General features: G+C 42.1%; 1 protein-coding gene across 35 annotated transcripts in view; it reads right to left on the reverse strand.

Annotated features, from left to right (window-relative positions):
* The window catches only part of EPB41L2 (erythrocyte membrane protein band 4.1 like 2), a 230,308-nt gene that overhangs the window by 116,189 nt on the left and 91,896 nt on the right, over window positions 1-22,223 (reverse strand). For all 35 annotated transcript variants that reach the window (XR_003095729.1, XR_003095733.1, XR_003095751.1 and 32 more), the window contains 2 exons: window positions 10,567-11,030; window positions 9,695-9,910 (listed from right to left, as the gene is read on the reverse strand). Coding sequence is in view for 11 of the 35 variants with exons in the window: in XM_006030781.2 (XP_006030843.1) it covers window positions 9,695-9,910; window positions 10,567-11,016 (666 nt within the window). In the remaining 24 variants the exon portion in view is untranslated. The remainder of the gene's footprint in view (window positions 1-9,694; window positions 9,911-10,566; window positions 11,031-22,223) is intronic.

Here is a 22,223-nt window from a genome sequence, read left to right on the forward strand (position 1 = left end):
ACATGGGGTGGGGTTCAGACTGAGGACCCCATGGTGAGGGAGGGAGTGAGGCAGGGGCATCCCAGCCACGGCCAAGCAGGGCATGGGATGGAGCCATGGGCAGCTCATCCGGGGGATGGGGCAGCTCCTGCTACTGCATGTACCCCCGGGGAGGCATGGGGGGCATGTGCTCCCTAGAGTTGTGTGGGGACAAGGTCAGGCTGCACAGTGTGGGCTCGAGGCCAGGGTGGGCAGCAGAAGCACTGAGAGGAGGGACTTCAGCCAATTTTGGGGTAGCTGCAGCTCCCCCAGTAGCTCCCCCTCCCAGTGCTGCCACCCCACCCGAAGCATAGCCCTGGCCCAGCTCCCCCACTGGGAAGAGGCCAGTGCACCCCTGGCTCTAGTCGCAGCAGGCAGCCTGTCCTTGCTCCGCGCACAAATATGTGGGGTACATGTCCCCCATGCCTTCTCCAGGGGTGCGAGCAGTGGTAGGAGCAATGAACCACCCATGGCTCTGCTCCTCCCTGGCTGGGCAGCATCTGCCCTTGGCACAGCCCCCACTCCCTCCCTTATCACAGGGGCCTTGATCTGCACCCTCCTCCCCACCACATTCCTTCCCCACTCAGCCTTACCAATTGGAAGCTACTCTCCATGCTGCCAAGCTGCATATCAGCAACTGGATCGGTATTAGCCTATGTGGCCAATTCATAATGGGCCATCGGTATTAGCCAAAAAAATCTTTATCAGTGCACCCCTAATATACAGCTCCATGCAGTGTTTTACAAAGATAAAATTATTTCATGTCCTCTCACAAAATATCTCTCTCTCATAAAAATGCTTCTGTTTACCATGCCGTCAAATTGTTTTCTATAAAGCAGACCTAATCAAGCCTCCATTTAAGGCCAGTTATTTAGTCAAGGCAGCTGAATATATTCCATATGTTTTCAAAACTAAATGGAATTATGCAACACTGACACTGGCAGGGAGAGAAATCCCTGTGGGGCGTAACAAGTTTAAGAAATGTACCCAACACTTAAATGTGACAGAAACCTTTGATCTGTTCAACTGCTAATAACTTCAAAAAATCTGCACTGGAAAGTAATGCATTTACAATATGTAAACATTATTTTAAAAATTCACAGGCCACAACTCACAGGCAAGTTATATTAAGATACACTTTTTGATTTCCTGGCCGTGGTAGATCAAAAATATTTGAAGTACATTACTAATCCTGTAAAATGTCATGAGCTGTCATAATTCTGAGCTAATAAAACCCAGAAGAAAAAACTCCCCACTAAGGAGATTGGGAGGAGGAGACAGCATTGTTGTTCCATAGCATTCCTAAAAAGAAGCCAACGGACCATCATTGTTGTCAGTTTTCCATAGAACTGACCATCTATTTCTGTCCTAACCACATTAAAAGTCCTCTGTATGTGACTGAGTAATACAGAGGAACTTAGGAACTACAGGGAGAGAAAGGACAACCAGAAACAAAAGTGAAGGATGAAATTCCAATAAGCAATTCCAATAAGACTATCCTAAAACTGATGATTTCCTAGAGGTGAGAACTCCCTCAGTGCATGCCATGACTTAGGAAATGGTAGGAACTGTTCCAATTCCCTGCAGGCACGAGAAAGCTAGTGATGATTTTTCCAGTGTGGGGAGAGAGAGAGAGAGAGAGAGAGAGAGAAAAAAAAGACAGAAGGAGAATGATGAGTATTATTAATGGGCAAGTGTTTGTAAGTAATTTGACAAAAAGGTCTATTTTGAGGGTAGATTTGAAGACAGTGGTTGTTAAAGACACTAGGAAATAAGATACTTGAATCATGATTAAACATGATGGTCTTTTAAATTCTTACTCATAAGCCTCTAACTGCCTTTGCTGAAAGATCTCGAAGAAGGACCAGAGATATCATCCAGCAGGAAGAAATTGGGGAACAAAGAGACCCAAGCACACCAAGAAAAACAGCACTAGTGACACACTAGAATAGAAAACACCAATACTTCTCTAGTATAAAGTTATACTTCAACTCACCAACCCTACATCTCATTCTCTATATATAGAGATTTAGGAAACTTAAAACACAGAAAATTCTCTCTCTCATATATTCTTTACATTCAGACTCCAGCATTTCCAACACACATGATTTCTCACTAAAACTGTTACTATAAAGAAACAGCAAAAAGTGTTGGTCCTAAATAAAAAGAAACTTAGTTCAAGATAAATTCCAAATGATGTAAGACTTTAGGAGATAGCAATATCAAACATAAGGGATTTTTTGGTAATTCAGAAGATAAAAACCTTATGAGACTATATGGAGTTCATTATGTATCCTACCATTCAGCAGTGTTTTACAAAGCAATGCGTCAGATTGTTAAAATACAAGCTGATGTGTGCCAATAGTTTTCAGCTTTAAGACAACATGAATTTTCCATCAAAACAGAGTGCTGCTAAATACATTTACATTCGTGTTACATACAAGCATATCCATTTCAGATTCAAAAGCTTGTTTCCCACAGAGCTGATTTTTTCTCAAAACTATCATCCTATTACAGTATTTAAGTGTGCTTTGTACTGTGAAGAAGTTTCAAAAACTGCAACTTAGTCCTGGACCACAGTGTACCTCTGAAGGCTCATCTGTTCCCATCTTCCAAAATACATTGCGTTACCTGAAGATATTCACTTTTCTAACTGTTAGGAGTTTCCTGACCAGAAAGAAAGATTCCATATTTATTCTGCAAATAAAAAGTTTCAGTAGTGGAAGCCTTCAGAGAAATTTAAATCCTTAGCCACCATATGGCTTATGTTGGGCACAGACTGCAAACTTCAGGATATATAGCAGGAGTGATCAGAGTTACTCACCCCGGGAGCCACATCCGATTCTCCATCAAAGTTCAAGAGCTGGGAGCAGGTGGTGGAGGGAGGGAGTAAGTGACCCAGAGTGGAGGTGACCATCTCACACCCACACACCCACACCCACAGAGCCAAGCTGCTCTAGCTTTCTCCGCAGGGAGTGCGCCCTGGGGTAAGCGGCACAGCTACAGCTCCTGCCCCAGCAGCCCAGCACCTGAGCAGCAGGAGGTGCCGGGATGCGCTGTCCCCCAGAGTCGTCTCATGGAGAAATGGAAAAGGTTTTAGTAGTTTCTAGAGAGCCACAAGTACCATGCAGGCAAGCCGCAGTTTGGCCACCATGGATATATAGTGCAACACACCTCTTACAGATGAATTTGAAAGTAAGACTTTGAAAGTCACCCTCTTTGAAGGTGTTCAAGAAGAGGCTAGACAGGCACCTTGTCAAGCTCGTCTGAGCCCAATAACTTCCTGCCCATGGCAAGGGACTGGACTTGATGGTCTTATAGGTCCCTTCCGATTCTATGATTCTAAGAGCAGCCAGACTTCTGCTCAGAGCTGGATCCTTCAGAAGTTAGATGGGGAAGGTGCCATTCTTGACTTATCTTTAAACATGGAAATATCTAAAAGAGAGCATGCTGAAAAAGGTTTGATTGGCTTAAAATATTTATAACAAATTGCAAGATCTAGATTTCCCCAAAATCTTGTCAACAGAAAAAGGATGGTTTTAAACTTGGTATGGTAAACTTCTAGAGGGTCATAGTAAGTATGTGAAGCTGTTATAAAGCACCATGATCTGAATGGATTAGTAAGTCAAGTCCAAAACTTGTGGTTTCCATTTAGGAATGAGTCTCACATAGTCATGTTACATACATGGTGTACCTAGCCACCATAAAATAAAAGGTTGCTTATTACCCTCTGGTTTTCTTTGGTTTGGTACACACACATTTATTTGCTTTATGAGTACTTAATCTATCACAAGAGCAGTTATGAGTACTTAATCTATCACAAGAGCAGTTATTTAAAATATGTAGTAAGGTAAATGTTTGGTAAACCTTTTCTGATTGACTGCCTTGATGTGCTTTCCGAGATAAATTGGGAAATTGCTTCTATTGCTATTAGAGCAAACTTTTTAGATTTCCAGGAAGTACCCTCAGTGGGCCATTTTGTAACCTCCCCATTTTTCTATGATATCTATGGTCCTTGCTCTTAGTTTCCATATCTAATACTACAATGACGTGTTCCACCACTATCTTAAAATGATGGCCTTGCAATGCTCCTCAGAATGCTTTCTTGTCTACAGCAACTGATCAGTGCTGCTTTGTGTTACACAGACCAACCAATACTGGCAAGAACAAAAAAAGCTCAGCAAACTGAACTTTGCTGTCTCTCTTTATCATTTGGGTACTAATAGCAAACCTGCCAAAACAGAAGCACCAGATCAGAAGCTTTGCTATTTAATACAGTACAATACTGACAGCCCATGAGTTTAGGGATCTGTTGCTCTTAGGAAGATAAGCAAGAACTAAGTGAATGTCCTTTACAGTCAGAGCAAACATCTGTACAAAACTGAAAAAAACTGCTGCAATCTGCTACAGCAATTTAGCAAAGGCCACTGCTTTTCTGATTGGCTACTGATGAGCTCCAGCTGATCAGAGAAGTGAAGTAAAAACTGCAGCAATCCGAATAGCTCATCCTTCATTTGGCAACCTCTAATAAACTAAGCAGGTTGTAAACTGCCCAGATCACAACAAGATGGGGATCTACTGTACTGCCAAAGGCACACTGAAAATGTAAAAACAGAAAGGAATGGCAGACACTGATTGTAACATCATGCTGACAAAAGCAATGCAAAATTAATGAGACTCTTTAAGAGCTTCATAGGATCTCTAGGGAAGCAGAAAGTACCCAGTGTAAGTAGAGTTTACCATTCTGTTTTCCAAAAAGTCAACCTTGGTGAAAAGTACTGTCTATACAGTAGTCTGATAGTAAATCTATATTCTAACAAGGCTAGTGCATACAACAAATACCTGATTTTAAATAATGCAAAAAGCAGGAACAGGTTTTTTCAAATTGAACTTTGCCCCAGCAAACTGAGTAACCCTATGGTCATCCTCTTTTAATAAACTTTTTCCGGATCCCACTGTGGTTCTTTATAAATCAGGCTGTACCAGTGGTATATACCAGTGGTTCTCATCCTTTTTAGACTCCTAGCACCTCCCTATGACTATTATGGACTTAGAAACATATCATATTTACTTGAATATAATATGACCCCCCAATAATTAGATTCTATATATAGAAAATTTAATCAGCTTGTTATAATTTTCCAGGTATAAAATCTAAGTATTAGAGGGTTGTCTTGAATACCCTCTCCCCCACTGCTAAAGCAGGGAAAGCAGTGGCTGGGGGGCAGGGGTTAGGTAGCCCCCTTACCCTTTCCTGTCCACTTTATCCCCCTGCAGCCTTCTTGCTCCCCCTGCCATCTGCATCCTCCCAACTCCCCATAGCCTCTAACCTTCTCCTCATTCCACCCCCGCCCCATCTCTGTCCCTTTCCCCCCTCCCCACCCTACCCCATACTGTCGGATGCTGCTCAGGCTCCCCTGTCCCACAACACAGCATGTGGAAACTCAGTCCCTGCCTGGCCATGCAGCAGTGCTGATGCTGCTGACTGGCTGGCCAAAGGAAGGAGTTTCCATGTACTCCATGCCCAAGAGAGACCCTAGCACAAGACAGAGGTAGAGGTGCACCTTAGAGAATAACTGAATCAGAGATGCTTTCATGGGAAGGGAGAAAGGAAAAGGGGAAAGGAAGAAGAGGGTGCTGACAAGGCAAACAAGTTATAAACCCATACAAAGGGGCCACAAAAGCCAATTCAAATAATGGGACAAGAATACTTAGGTCCCCATTTAGACCATACTTCACACAATCCAGTTTGCAAATTATTCCTTTGGCACAATTTCACATTCAAATTGCCTTTTAAAGTTCTGCTGTATAAGGTCAGTGATAGAATGTCCAAGGAAATTAAGGTGTTCTGCCACAGGTTTGGATATGGTTTTAAACTCAATGTCAAATCAGTGTTCTCTCATTCTTTCATCTAGGGGCTGACCCATTTATCTAGCGTAGACAGTCAAGGGGCATTGTAAGCAAGTGATGGTGTATGATGTTGGTAGAGGTGCAGGTGAATGAACCTCAGATGTTATAATGGATATTTTTTGGTCCAGCGATGATGTGGTCTGTACCGATGAGAGGGAACAACTTGCATCTGCACCCTGGTCAAGAAGCACTGTTGTATTGCCTCAGCTCATCTATTTTATCAAATAAATCTAATGCAGGGAGAAGCCCACCCCTGCATCAGATAAAACCTAATACAGCAATGGCAATGTGACAGCCTAGAGATAAATCCATAGAACTGTGGCACTCAGCTGGCCAGCTCTTTAGGCTGCTGTGCCAATGCCACCAGGTGGAACTATCCCATGTGCACCTCTGTTTTCAGAAAGCACATGCAGAACTAGACTGGGATGCAGCTGTGACAGAAGGGGGTGTTCCTGCCTGCATTATGTTTATCTAGATCAAGGATCGGCAACCTGTGGCCCATGGGCCAGATATGGCCTATGGACGTGGGGCTTCAATGGCATTCAGAGGCAGGGCTTTTGGCAGAGGTTGCCTTTCCCTGCTGCCACAGGGAAAGGCAGTGGCTGGGTCCTAATACTGACTTCCCCACCCACCTCTGACACAAACTGAGTCAATCCAGCCTGGAGCCTTAAAAGGTTGCTGACCACTGATCTAGATAACTAGAAAGCCTTTACATAAACTGCATTGTCCTTCAGACCCACTGGGTGGTTTCACTTGGCTGCAGATGCTGGGGGGGTGCCATGGCAACCCAGGTGAGAACCACTAATGTGTACACACACACACACACACACACACACACACACACACAGCTGGAAAACACTAACAGGTCAATTTCTAATTTTCCAAGTCAGTGGGTCCAACCCTTTTGGCAGGTGTGCCAAAATTAGACCTGAGCCCTCATTGAGTCTCAGTCCAGTCCCTTTCCCTTACTCAATCTGCTGCTCAGCTTTCTGCTCCCTGAACAATCTGCTGCTCTGCTTTCTGCCCTGTGCTTCCTGTCTAAGCTGATGCTCTGCTTTCTGCTCCCTACCCTATCTGCTACTGTGCTGCCTGTCCTCTCCCCAGTCTGCCATGTGCCACACAAGAGGCTTCCCATGCCACTTGTGGCACCCATGCTGCATATTGGTCATATTAGCCTAGGACCTCTGTCCTAGGCTAACTCTAATGCACATATTGAACGGTTCATATCAACTACCTTTATGATGAAAACTAGTAGTTATTTTGTATTAGCAATATATATATAGACAGGATCTGGAGTTCAAGGTCCCTGTATACATATCACCATGGATGAATATATAAAATATATGCTTAGAAACCAGGGTTTTTTCTTTGTCAGCAGTATCTGCCTGGTTTGCACAAACAACCTAGCTGACCTCATGAACCATAATAGAGATCTGGAGGGGAATGCAGCACTGACAGGCCTTTCAGTTTTCTCCACTACAGGTCTCAAGAAATCATAGAAAGATGCCCTGAAGCAGCCTCACCACTTAGGTCTGCAGTGTGGATGCAACAGTAGGTGGAACAGATCAGCTTGGGTCTGTCTGCCACAGTATAGACCAGGTGTACTCAACCCTGAGCCCATATACCAGATCCAGCCCACAGCACGGTCATCTGGTCCACAGGGCTCCCCACAGATCCAAAAACTTGGCAGCAGGGGGGCAGTGGCACCAGTTCCCTGATGCCAGATTTCCAGATGCATGGGGAGTTCTGGTCCCTGCACACTGATCAGGCACCCAATCCCAGTGTGGAAGGCCAAAAGGCGGCAGCACCAGGACCCAGTCCCAGCACATGAGAGGGAGGGTGCAGCGCTGGATCCCAGGGGCTGATCCAGCCTGTGGACTGACTCTGTGCCACTTATCTGACCCACAGGACACAGCCATATCCTACACTTGCTGTAAAGTTACTAGGTGCTTAAACATATAGACATTCTTGGCAAGCTGTTCTATAGGTATCATAAATGGGAGCTCTAATAGTTTGGTGAAAACAATCTATATTGTGATATCTATCAACTTGTTTCCAAGCAGCATGAAACAGAATTATTAATATTTACTCCAAGGACAGCTGTAACCAAGATTTTCAGGGACTTGCCCTTTCAATTAGATGGCTAGGCTGATCAAGATGCACATTCTAGAGGCGCACCAATACATCGGTCCGATATCGGATCACCACCAATATGAAGAAAATAGTCTGCATCGGAAATCATCCCGATGTAGCTGATAATTTGTCCAATAAATGTCCATGCATGCACACAGCCACAGAACAGCATGTAGGCAGCAAAGAACACAGCCAGCAGCGTGGAGAGCTGCCTGCAGCTGGTAAGCCTGAGGGGGAAGGGGAAGGGAAGGGAAGGGGAAGGGAAAGGAAGGGCTGTGGAGAGGGAGCGCAGATCAAGGCCCCCTGTGGTGAGGTGGGGAGTAACACACAGACCTGCATTTTCACTGACCCGCATTTTGTATTTTGGCTTCTATCCTACCCAGGAGAGCTCACAGTTCACAAACAGACTCCCAAGATGCCTGAATAAGGGTCTTTGTGCCTGAAAGCTTGCAAAGAACAATTTTTCCAACTATTGAGTTGGTCTATTAAAAGATATCACATCTACCCAAAGAATCTTTTCTGCCAAGGCCCCCCACCCCCACCCCCCACACACACAGCCTGAATATCCACTGAGACCTGCTTTTTAAGAAGGTAAGCTCATTAAAACCAGAATCTATATTATACTTAAAAATGACTAAAATGAGTTTTTAAATGACACACACAGCTTTATTTAGCTTCAGTCTAAAGTGTCTTTTTTCTGCTTTACACAGTTTACACCATTTTCACCCAATATGGCAATAAATGACCAAAACAATTTCTCAGTATTAGAAAATGAGCAGCTGATTTTTCCTCCATCTTACTAAGTCCTGCTTTTGTCAGTGTTAAGGTCAGTTGCAATCAGGAAATAAGCATACAGTTTCCAAACATCTAAACTGAAGATTTATGAGGTGAAGAAACAAATTACAGGGAACACTGGGTTTGATATAAAAAAACATCACTTGGTTAAGCATACACTGATGTTTATTTCAATTGAACCAGTTAACACAGACTAAGAACAGATGTTATATTGTCACAAGGTGTGCCTGTGTTTGTCCTAGAACAGAAAAAAGTCCCAGGACTGGCATATACATATATCACCCTTTCAATCAGGGTATAGTAAATGAATGCAGTGCCCCTTTTCAATGAGATAATCCTGGGACAAGCACTCACATAAACGTGATATCTGTTTGTAGCCAGACTACTTTGAGTCCATTGTTATACCTGTGAAACAATTTAAAAGAAAAAATTCAAGTTGGCCCTATAATGAAGATCGTTTATGCAAAAAAATGTTTCAAAACAAAGTACTGTTGAAGGTATACAAAAGGAAAATCCTTAATCTTTTTTGTATACAGGGCAATTGAAGTTGCTAAAAGAGGTTACACTACCCAAAGGTTTCTTTTGTATCTTATATATGTTAAAACTGCTGTTCACAGAACATTATGGCTAAATGATAAAAGCCCTGAAAGGCAGAAGTTAAATACAAAATGTTAACTGACCTTCAGCTATAACAATCTGAATGTGATACTGTAATGAATCCATTCGACTTACCAAATAAAAATGCATTTGTTAAAGTCACACTGCAATGAAAGCATACTGTACTCCCTGCTTTCTTTCTACAGAGAAAGATCTCTTTATATAAGGCTTCCTTCCTTACCTCTAGGTCACAGCTGTATTCTGTGCCATCCAGGAGCATCACTTTACACTGTACAGTTTTAATCTTCTTAGGAGCTTTTTGAGGAGCTTTCTCCATTTTGATTTCAGCTGTCTGTACCTCTTTGGTCTCCCTTTTTCTTGTTTCTTCTTCTAGCTTTTCTTCTGGTTCTTCTGTAACCTTTTCTACTTCAATCTCTTTACTGTCTTCCTTAGCTGGCTGTAAAAAAAAAAAATATACAGCTTAATACAGTGATGACTCAATCCCACAAGAGCTAGACAAGTCAAAAGAAAAGTTCATGCTCCTACATACCAATCATGTATTATGCTTTCAACTTTTTCACTGAAGTTATTCATCCAAACCACAATAGTTGGAAGCACAATAAGTAGTTTAAATATTATTATTATCCCCTTTGGGAAAAGATACTGACAAAACAGGTTTATTTGTCATTTCTGTACAAGTTTAAGAGAGAAAACCATTTTCCTTTTTCAGAATTACAATACACTTGTATAAGAACTCAGAATATAGTAAGAAATTGCATTAGCATTCAAAACCTACAGGCCATTGTGGCTAAAATTAAAGGACACCAGTTAAAGATGCTTTCGGGTATAAATACCCTTAGTCAGGCTGAGGATGCTCTCTCAGCTTGATGAAGGGTATTTATGCTCCAAAGCTTGCAAAGGAGAATTTTTCCAACTATTTGAGTTGGTCTAATAAAAAAATATCAGATTTACCGAAAGAACGTTGTCTGCCAATCATTCCTAGTATAATTCTAGTACACGTCACAGATTTACAGCGGAGTTACACTACCAACAGAAGAGTTACACTAGCAGTGTACCTGACCCAGTAACTATTTATCATCTCCCTGAACCTACCTGGGTCTCAGCACTACTAACAGAGTGCTTTTCTTCCTCTTTGTCATCTGTCTTAGCCTGATGGTTCTCAGCTGCTGCTTCTCCCTTCAGCTCAGCCACCTCCTCTGGAAGCTCACATTCACATTCTTCAACATGTTCATCACCCTCAGCCTTTTTCTTAGCTTCATCTTTGGGCTCTGCCAAGCTATAGGATTTCTGTTTCTTAAGCCATGGGGGGAGGAAGCGAGAAATACCCTTGCCTTCAGACGGATCTCTCTCCTTCCGGCTAGTTGGGCTGCTTTGGCTAGTTGGTACTGGGGAAGAGGAAGAATCTTGTGTCTCTTCTGTTTCTTCGGTTTTTTGATTTTCTAGACTCTCCAAGGCCTCCTCAGGCTTTCCCTTGGCGGTGTCTGGCTCCAGCTTCTCGGCTTCTTTCTTTACTTCAGCTTCTGAGCCAACTTCGGTCGTCATGATCACAGATTATGCTAGAATTGCAACAACAAAATATTGTTTTACAGTGTTTCAACATTATAATTTTTGGCACTCAAACACCTTTTAAAGGCATGATCTAAAAATTAAAGGAATTACAAACCAAGTTCCATAAGGTTTAAAGGACTATTTTACTCCACCCCATTCACACTCTAGAAACAAAAGTAACAGCAAACCAAATTATATGTCATATTAGCCATCAAAAGCTTTAAAAAAAAAAAAATAAAAAAAAAAATACATTGTACGTAGACCCACCCATGTTTTTCTCTAGGGTCAGAGTGCTCATTAGCAACTAGAAGCAATATTGAAATACACTCACTATAGTACTATAAACTGTCCCTACTATTAATGTAGACTAAATATGAAAGCAGCTTCAGTGAGTAGTTTTTACTCCTCTCCTACATACTTTTCAAAAAGAGGCATAAGCAACCAATTTATTGTTTGCTCAAATTTCAGAAGGGGCAGGACACCTCTCCTGTTCAGCCTTCTTTGAAGAGTTCAGTGAGACACAACTGCTGCTTGCAGAAGTCAATGGAACTTTTATCACTGATTAGAGTGGGGCCAGGATTTAACCCAAAATATCTTCAACTACTTCAGAAGTCAAGATTAATTAGACTGGAAGTATAGAAAAAAGTGACACACTGTTGCTAAGGAAAAAGTAATTTAAAAATTCTATCCAAACTTATCATTAGCTACAGCCATACCAAATCTCACCTAAAATAAAAACAACTGATATTTTTGTTAAAAACAAACAAACAAACTTACAGCTACATTGTCTTCTACTTAAAATCAAAATCATTGCTAAAGAGCCAGGCACAAACTGAGTACTAGCAATCAAGCTTGTGTGTTTGCCAGCTCTGTACAGATTGTTCACTTTTAGGGAATGGACAATTTGCATGTGTATTTTAAGAAACTTTTGATTATTTTAATTTTAAACCAAATACACCTCATTTGAAGGTGACAGGAAAGATCAGGATGGGAATGAAGATGATTAAAAAAAACAAAAACAAAAAACTGTTTCCCTGAACAAGTTGAACACATTCACTCAATGTTCTTGGCTGATATAGATCTAATGGCGCCCCACATAGTTATAATCCACAGGGTTTAGGGTTTGTTTTTTTTCCATTAGTTTATTTAAATTTAACTATGTTAGGACAATAAAAGAAAATGCATAGCTAATTTTAAAGCAAAGCTATTCTCAATCAGAAACTTACAACAAAGCACAAAAACAGCATACACACAGTTATAAATACAGTAACCTCCCTCTTACACCCTTTAGCGACTGTATCTTCTGAATTGTCTTTTTGGGTTTTTTGTTTGTTTGTTTGACAGAGGTGGCTGGCTGTGTTAGGTCTGAAGAGGCATGAGCTTTTTGTAGGCAACAACCTACCATATTTTGTCAGATATGAATTCATAGCATCTGACAAAGTTGGTTGCTCAGGCCTCTCTGAACCAGTAATCCTTTAAGTGCCACCCTGTCTGAACTTCTGCCCTTCTTTTAGAAAAATTACAGTATCCAAGAAAAGCCAAGACTATAAGGAAGATGGATAGCATCCATCCTGATTATCCAAGTTAAACACTAATGCAAGTGCCCTCTGATGTTTATTTGGCTTGATTACCATTTGGTTTTGATCCAGTGGTTTTGAGGGCTTAGGTTTGTTCCTCCAAACACATGCTTTCATAATGATAAATAAAAGGCAGAAGGTAGCTGCATGCAGCTGTGAATCTTGATGATTTATTTTTAAGTGGCTGGCATTTCAGAATCTGTTTGGACTGCCCAAAATGGATTAAGAAAATTATGTGGGGTGAGGCAGTCTAATAGGTAGAATTTTTAAAATTTTAGAGGCTATACGATTATACTAACTACAATTTATTTTAATCCAGGTTACCCTCTTCTTCAAGTATGCGCTATTTTGAAAGGGAGAGCCCAACAGCACGCCAAGAAGCCATCCGTCATCTATAAAATTAATTCCAACCACTTCCATTCCCTGAAACTGAGACCACTCCTTCAATGAAATCTACTGCCAACAATCCCCCATTTAACAAACTATTTAAAAAAGCATTCACTAGCAGAGTTCCGTTCAGTGACAAGAGCAAAGTCACGAGAGAGAAGACAGAGTGTGTGCATACATGGGCACACACATGCACACTTCCATTTTAGAAACTGAACCAGAACAATAATAATAGGACACTTTCTGAAATAAGATACTGAAGGAAGAGAGAAATTAAAAAGACTGAAATTTGAGCTCTATAACCACATTAAAGAAAATTGTTTTAAGCTCACACTTAAATACTCATTTGTTACTTTTTTCCACTTATTAAAAACCTTCGAATTAAGCTCTGCCATATTTAATAAAAGTTTAAAGGCACTGTCTAACTTGAAGATTAAAGCAGAATTTGTGATTAAAAACATGGTATGCCAGTGATTAAGTTGCTGCTAGTCAAATCATATTTTGCTAATGATTTCACATTAGTTAATTCAAAGGTTTATTCTCTCTCAAAAGTCAAAATGTGTTATCATCAAGGAAACACAAAATAGCTCTTCTGGGAAACTCCACAAATATTTTCTAGTCATAAGTAAGCCACAATACATCCATCTCGAGGTACAGCACAATGAACTTTACAAGTTTCAACTGTTAGTGGTAGTGGTGTTAACTTACGCAGTTGGATACATTTGATGAGAAAGCAACAGAAAATAAAATGTGCATTAATCAGTCTATTAACGTCTTAGAGAATCTGGCCTCGGTTTGTCTTAAAAAGTGGCGTTCACAATTTGTCCTTTATTTGAGAGCAAATGTTTTCCTATTTATTCTTTCATTTAATACACCAAGACAAAATATATACGTACTAAATGTAAACTGTATTTATTTTAATTGTACTCTCTTCCCTCCCACCATATTGTCTGCAAGCTTTCAGAGGGCATCATTGCATTTTTTTCAGGACCACAGACCATGAGAGCCATAGCGCATACTGGAGGTATGGCAAGAATACTATTGTGGCAAGACTAATGTTTACTTCATCTGAAAGGGTAGGAGAAAACAGCTAGCTTCATAATTTACGGAAGAAGCAACATTCCATTCACTGGTCAAACTTTCCCAAGTCTTGCAAAAGGCTTATTTTCATTATTTTTTATATTGCTTTACCTTTAGTGCATTTAACTTTATGCTTTCCACAATGCAGTTTCCCTCACAGCCTGCTGCATTTTCCAATTTAAATCAATTCCAAAAAATGCATCAGCAATTTCTTGACTTTTAATGTGGTCTGTCTAAAATCCCTGGCATTTGGCAAAAATGTTTCTGAAGACAGTTTTATTGGTTCAACAAAACAAGCTTATTCCCCTACTAGAAATTCTATAGGCATTCAATATTCAAAAAACAAACAAGTGCGTGTTTGTGACAGGGCTGAGAATGTGTCCATTTCTCTGCATTTTGCTTTGTCAGCATCTTTTATGATTGCACTCGCCTTAGGGACTAGAACCTCCATTTTGCACATGGCCAACCCTGTTTTGAGCTGTGTGTTAAGAGCTGATCTAAACTAACTATACACACAGTCTATGTGAGATATGCAACCAAACCAGAGAACAAAAGGGCATTTCTGCCTTCAAGAAAAGTGAAAGCTATAAAGAGTCATACAAACAGCTCCCAAGGAATACTGATTTACTAATGATTCTTATCCTCTTTGCTACCCATTGTAAAGCAAGGGGTGTTGTCCATGTGAACCCAGCATGACTGGAGGTTCATGACCAAAACTGCATTCATGAACAACTTCTGGGTCAGGGTCAATTACTGCACCACCAAAAGTAACGTACTATACAGGAAACAGGGAGTCTCCACCTGGCCTGAACACTGATCCGGTCTCACCCCTACTTTGGGCATCTGTTTTCATCTATTTGTCATTTCCCCCCATAAGCATATAACTATGTGCAAGAATGGGAAAGAAATTAAAACAAGTGCAGTTTCTCTACAAAGCCTACAGGTTCTTTGCTATAACTGCCATATAGTTTCATGAAAGGTGTAATCAAGGACACCAGTGTTCACTGAACTTCTCAGGCTGCTTAGATAAGTTTCTTCAAAAGTCCACCTGGCTCTGGATGGCTCAGGCTCTAAGAAGTTGGATGGTGGCCAAGGGCTGCCAGACCTTTTTCTATACATGAATGATCCAAACAGGAGGGGACACTTTGAGACTATCCCAGAACCAAGAGATTTAGCAGCTCTGTCCCCCTCAGACTCCTGGTATCCATTCAGGAAGTGGGACTGTACTCTATATCCATCCATCCATCCACCCACCCATCCAGGCAGGCAATAAATCAAAATAATAAGCTTTTATGGGAGATTAACTTGCTGGTTATTTTCAGACAGCAGGCTCTCTGTTTCTATCAAAGAAAGATACAATTCTTGAAATGGGGTCTGGAAAAGATGGTTATCCATGTGAGAAAAGCAGTGGAAGGAGGTGGTCACAGATTTTTTTTTCTTAGAAGCTCTGGATCATTTCTTAAACACTCTTAAGAATGAAAAACAAATGTCAAGAGTCACCATTTTATTTTCATGTCAAACATGTCCATTTTCATAGCCAGCATGATTATTATACTAGGCATTTCATCCCTTCGCAGGTTGTTTTGTCGTATTACAGGGAGCTAAATGCTGCAATTTCAGTATTTAATTCAGAGGTGGGCAAAATACAGCCCAGTGGCCAGATCTGGCCGACCAGGCCATTCCACAGAGCCTTTAAAAAATTTAGAAAATTAATATTCATCTGCTCCTGGCTGCCTGTCAAAAATGACAGGAGTCAGGGGCAGTAGGACTCAGCAGCAGTAGGGAAGACAGCAAGACTCAGCAGCTCAGAAGCAAGGCCCACCCAGCCCGGCCCCACCCCCAGCTCCCTCCTACCCCCCTGACCTGGGACCCTGGGGATGTTCCTGCCTCCCTGCACCAGAGGGAAATGCAGAGAACAACTGGGGTGGTGGGGAGGCAGAGGAGGACCGCAGGCAACTGCCCCAGTCCTCGGGGCTGGGCCAGTTACTACCAAGTCTCTCAGTACGGCCACGCTGCTGGAAGCCAAGTGGTGCTGGAGCGGCTGGCAGGAAAGCAAAGAAATGGCAGCTACAGGTGGGGCAAGTGGCAGTGAGTGAGTGCATAGGAGTGCTGGGACACTTGAACATGAGTGCAGTGCCCCCTCCAGTGTCCTTGGGCCAGCACCAGTGAGGCCCAGAGCAGAATGGCAGGAGCACAGGGTCCGGCACAAGCTGTGCTGGCCCTGGGACACCAGCATAGGCCCTGTGCTCCCTCCTGTTCCTGCACTTCCGCACCCCTGCTCACTCTCACTCCCCGCTGCCTGTAGCTGCCATTTCCCTCCTTTCCTGCCAGCTTCCGGCCACTCCAGCACCTCGTGGCTCCTGGCTGCATGGCTGGACCACGGGAGCAGGTGGCCTGCGCTGGTACCCTGGAGCCAGGAGCGGTACGGGGGTGGTGTTTGTGTGTTCGTAGGGCAAGTCTTACACACACACACACACACACACACACACACACACACACACACACACACACACACACATACATTCACCCCCCCACACACTGCCATACACACAGACCCCCATACCCATACCCCCTCACAAACCCCAGCCACCCTCCCTCCCACACACAGCCCCCCAAAAACCCTATACCACCCACACATACACATGCTCCCTCATCCCACACATCTATCCACCCCCACAAAGCCCTCACAGAAACACCCACACCCTCCCCCACACCCCACATACCCAGAGTCCCCCACAAACCTATATCCACCCCTTCTCCACAATATACAAAAGTAAAACTTAATTTTAAGCTACTGTGCAATGACCTCTATGTATACTATACAAACAGATGTAAATCAGGACAAAAATATTTTTTTAAATCAAATTAATTAATTTTGTAGATGTGCACTTTTTAGAATACAGTTTGGTATTTTTTTTTGCTTCTGAGATGGCAAAACACCTTGCTGAAAGGAGTACTTTTAGGGGCAAGGGGAGGAATTTCTGGTGGGAAAGATCAGAGGTTAAGGGGAAGGATTTTTGGTCCCAAGATGGTGACCAGGGGGTGTGGCACCTGTCAGGGGGCAGGGCTAGACATACAGTCCTCAACATTTTGCCAAAGTTTGGTAAGCAGCCCTCTCCCCCAAAATTACTGCCTGCCCCTGATGTAATTACAGAACTCAAGGCTACATTTGGCTAATTAAAATGGTGGTTATAAATGAAGTATTTTGCATTAGCAAGTTCTTTATTATAAAGAAAAACAAAACAAAACATATCTTTGAGGTCTCTAAGAGCAATTACTTTATCCAAGTACTTGCTTTGAACCAGTCTGCTCCCATATGGAGGATCAGCCCTGCAATGGCAGATTTTGCCCTTCTTTCCAAGAAGTCATTCATCAACTTCACTTGCGGAACCAAGACCACTATTGTTTCCAAACACAATCACCCATCTGCTGAAGTAACTTCTACAAGTGAGATTTCCTGGTACAGCTACTCAGCTAATCCGATGGAAAAGTCTCCCTTCCCCAGTGATCAAAAATCCCCCCCAACAGACAAACATTACCTTAAAACAGGGGTTTTCAACCTGTTCTAACAAATGCACCCCCTTCTACCTCACACATACTCCTTTATTTTTTTTTTCTGGGGGAGGTTGGGGGGGTCAGATTGAGGCTCCCATGATGAGGGAGGGAGTGGGATTGGGGCAGTGGCAGGTGCTGCACAGTCAGGAAGGAGTGCAGGACAGAGCCACGAGAGCGTTTCATCCGGGAGATGTGGGGAGGAGTTCCTGCTGCTGCCCACACCCCAGTGGAGGTCCAGGGGGCATGTGCCCCCCCAGATCTGTGCATGGGGTGGAGGCAGCTGTGCGATAATGTGCCTACTGCAACCAGGCGGGCAGGGGACAGGCACACACGCAGATGCAGACACAGACATACGCATACACACACATGCAGACAGACATGCAGAGATGCAGATTCACACACATGCCGCCAGCAGGTAAGATTTTGACCTGGAAGACCTACCCCCCTAGTGAGAGAATTTCTTTTGCAAGAAGGAACACTAGCACACTCCCCTTGTGGTCTGTTCCCCCAACATGGCACATCTGAAGTTGGCACCAACCAGCTTTTAATTCACTGCCCTGCTGGATGACATGAAGCTGGGTGCATGGAAAAGTGGGCTCTGGGAGACTCTCCCCAAGCCCACTCTCTACCCCCATCACCCAGCTAAGCAGCAGGGACAGCAATGTGAAGATGGGGCATTAGGAAGCTCTCTGGGGGGACCCCCAGTCTGGGGAAAGGTGCCAGGGGGCTTGTCAGTCTTCCCAGGACTTGGAGAAGTGAAGCAGTCACTGCTCCCCTGCTGTCTCCAGACTGGGATTACCCTGCTCTGGGAAGGTGCAGAGGAGAGGGAGCAGCTGCAGGCTGAGTGCCTGTACTACTCCATCTGCCAGAAAGACTTCTAGCAATGGAAATTTCCACTGCTAGAAACAAACATCTGTTCAAGACCAGATGAGACAGTTTCACCCTCAAGCTGACTGAAGTACCCAATGTAACATGCAGATTTATATACATGTATATCTCAGCATGAAGAACAACAGACCTCTCTCCTTCGTTTTCTAAGCATAACTGTTACATCTTCCAACTCAGAAAGAATTCAGCAATCCAGAATTGTGAAGTAGTTCTGGTTTTCTGTGCTGGTAATATGGTAGGTTGGCCAAATGTATTGCACGTGAACAGGAGTCAAAAAACGTTATTATCTTTTTCATTGTTTTGCTGTTAGCTTTCAAGATATTTGGCATAACAGTCAGTTTCCTTAAGCTATATAATTATCTTTATTCTGGTCTTTAAAAAAAAAAAAAAAAAAAAAAAAACCAAAAAAACCCAACCCTGACCAGACTTGGGGTTTTTGTTGTTGTTGTTGTTTTTTTTTTTTTTGGGGGGGGGGGGGTTGTTTTTTTTACTGATCAAGAGTTTAAGAGAAAACCTAACATCACAGGCTTTACTGTTTAACAATGGGGACTCTATCCAGTTGCTGGATGGTACCAATTAGAATGCTATTTCTGTATGCCAGATAAAAAAATTTAAAAAATTTAAAAAAAGAGTCTACTCAAAATCTGTAATCTAAAAACAGCTTCTAGAAGAAGTAGTTTCAGATGCTACATCTGTCATTCAGCCTGCTTTCAATCTGTGGTTTTACAACCATTCAGCTCTTTAAAATCTTTTCTCCCATGCTGCCAAAAGCAAGGGAAAATACTGTAAATATTTTTTCTCTAATTATTATATTTTCATAATATGACCTTTCAAGCTGTCATTTATGTTGTTGAGTCTTTTTTAACATAGTCATTCTTCACCCTTTATTGTATTCTTAAACATAGTACATGTACCTCCCTTCACATATAGTTTCCCTCCCTAACATTTCCTTCTGCAACCCATCAATGATAGTCCAGAAACCACAGTTCAAGAACCAGAAGTTTAATATTTCAAAGAGGTGGAGAATGGCTTGAAAAAGGAATATGTTTTATGCATCGACACCTGGATGAATAACTGGAGAGCGGACAGGCAAACAGCAAACAGTGAAGTGAGGCCGTGAAAGTTAACATCAGATATTCTTTAAAGAACGTTAAGGTTTTTAATAAACATTATATTAAGATCTTGACTATTCATGCACAGAAGAATGTAAACAACATCCTTAGCCATTAGAGTGTAAATCATCTTTTAATGAAATGTACAGATACCTTATTGAGAGGTACTGCAAAGAACTGATAACACAGACGATATGAAATAAGAGAAACAAAGATGGCAAGTACAGATGAGATTCAATGATGGGGCAGGGGAGGAAGAACAAGCTAATACGTGTGGGGAGCATAACTCCACACAGACGTTAAACAAAAGAAAACCGGGAAATAAGACGACTTATGAGCCAAGCTGAGTGCAACTCAATACAGCAACTTACAAATATGCAGTGCATGTCTGAGTGACAGCAGTTTCCTTCTCTATCTGTGCAAAAAGCCCATACTCACTTTGAGAACTTCATTCTACAAAATATCAGGGACAAATTAAAGGAAGTTTGGAGGGGCACTGAGAGTGGTTAATTGGCTGGAAAAAAATTCATGAAAGATTATATGGTTGCACATTTTAATGTTATTACTAAGTTGGGGATCCAAGTACTTTTATAAATAAATAGGAAATGCTGGCTATATTTGATTATATAGCCAACAACTAACCACTCCCCTTACTCTATGACCCAAAATATCTTAACATCGGAATATACATGGAACATTACAACTTATGGAACTGATGTGAAAGTGTATCAATATGATAAGACCTCGCATTAGAGAAGTATAAGCATAAAAACCAAATACTGTGCTAACACACTACTTCTGACTGCCACAGTAGGAATTCTGCCACAAGCATTCGACAAGCCACATTTCTGCCTATTCATACAAGTAGCGTTGTCACCTGAGAACTTGGGTTGTTTGTAGTACCTCCCAATCCCAATAAAGTATCTGTTCATTTCATTAACAGCTTCTAAACTCCACCATTTGATATATAAGATTAATTTAATTTACCAGTTAAAAGAAGCAGAGCTTTCAAGTGCTCTTAACGTGTTAACTTATGCATGAACTCATCATGCCTTGACGCAGATGTACTACTTCATATTTAAGGAAGTAGTAATTAGGGACCTACCAAATTTGTGATTTCATGGTATTTGCAGAAACAGCAAATACAGTTTGTCCCCACAAAAAAGCGCAGGGGCCACGAAAAGGCACGAAATCAGCAGCAAGCGGGGAGTGGGGAAGGGAAGAGAGCTCCAAAAACAGAAAAGGGCAGAAAGATCTGGCAGCCTGAAGCACAGGGGGAGAAAGAGACAGTGAGATTTTCATGGCAGCACGCAGTCCCTGTCCCGTCCCGTGCCACCCCGTGATGCCTTCAATTGGCTGGAGGGGCCCAGAAGTCCTACCCCTCCCCAGAGATTGATATATGGCCACCTTGTACTTAAAAGTATTAACCCACTGTGGACTTATTTACTTTCCTGCAGTCTAATAGGGCCGCATATGTAGGCACAGATATTTACTGCAGAGCTAATTAGGTGACTCCACAGTAAACATTTCATGTAGATATGCCTGCAATGTACTATCTTGCTTCTTGATTAACTTTCCACAGAACATATAATAGGAAAATCTAAAATCATATTTCATTATGCCAATATACTGACATACTGAAGTTCTGGAAGGAGCAGAGAGCTATTTCTCTTCTGTCTGCACTAGACAAAGAATGCATATATGCACTAAGACTAAACAAACCCTCACATACTGGTTTGAAAAAAGCCCATTCCCAGGAGCCAGCACTGAGTCAATTGCTGTTGATTAGCCAGAGGCCAAGTTTACCTATCAATAATACCATTCAGACAGGCAAGATAATTGGACTATTATTTTATTTGCTTCTTGGACCCTTCAGCTGGGATAAGTGGTAGGAACTGGTAGATCCCCAAAAGAGTCAACAATGATTTGATGTAATAAATACCAAATACATTATAACCAGGTGCAGCATCTAAAGTAGTTACTACTTCCCTCACCACTTCCAAATCCCAATGGAAGGCAGTGTATTAGCTAGCAATTCTTCAACTAAAAAAAGAGGTGTGGGAGGGAGGGCAGGTAGCCAGAATACAGAACCCCAAGTAATAGAGATACCTGCTTACTTTCATCTGAATACACTGCTAAAAAATGAGGCTTTCTGTGGTCCAGCAAAAGGGAGAAAGCTGGGCAAGAATTGTGCAAACAGCATCAGGTCAGATGTATGAAACATTCATGGCCTTCAGTTGTTGTACTCCTTGTAAAGGCATGGTATCCTAGTTCCTCAGCTGATATCACTGCCCTATTGACTTCCATGAAATAGTTGCTACTATGCATGGTACACACATGAACACATACCAATGAACAGTATTCTCATTAGAAAAACCAGCCACTTCAGTGGAGCCAATACCTGCTGATCTGCCCCAAGTAGAGGTGGATCCAATTCTGTTAACTACCATATTTACCCAAATCCAAGATGATCCAGAATTAAAGACAACCATTCCCCACCCCCAAAATTAGATTCTATACATGGAAAATTTAAATTGGTTACAATTTTCTATATATAGAATCTAATTATTGGGGGATCATCATAAATTCATCCCCAATGCAG

The sequence above is a fragment of the Alligator sinensis genome, unplaced genomic scaffold (genome assembly GCF_000455745.1).
Source record: "Alligator sinensis unplaced genomic scaffold, ASM45574v1 scaffold824_1, whole genome shotgun sequence".
Taxonomy (NCBI): domain Eukaryota; kingdom Metazoa; phylum Chordata; order Crocodylia; family Alligatoridae; genus Alligator; species Alligator sinensis.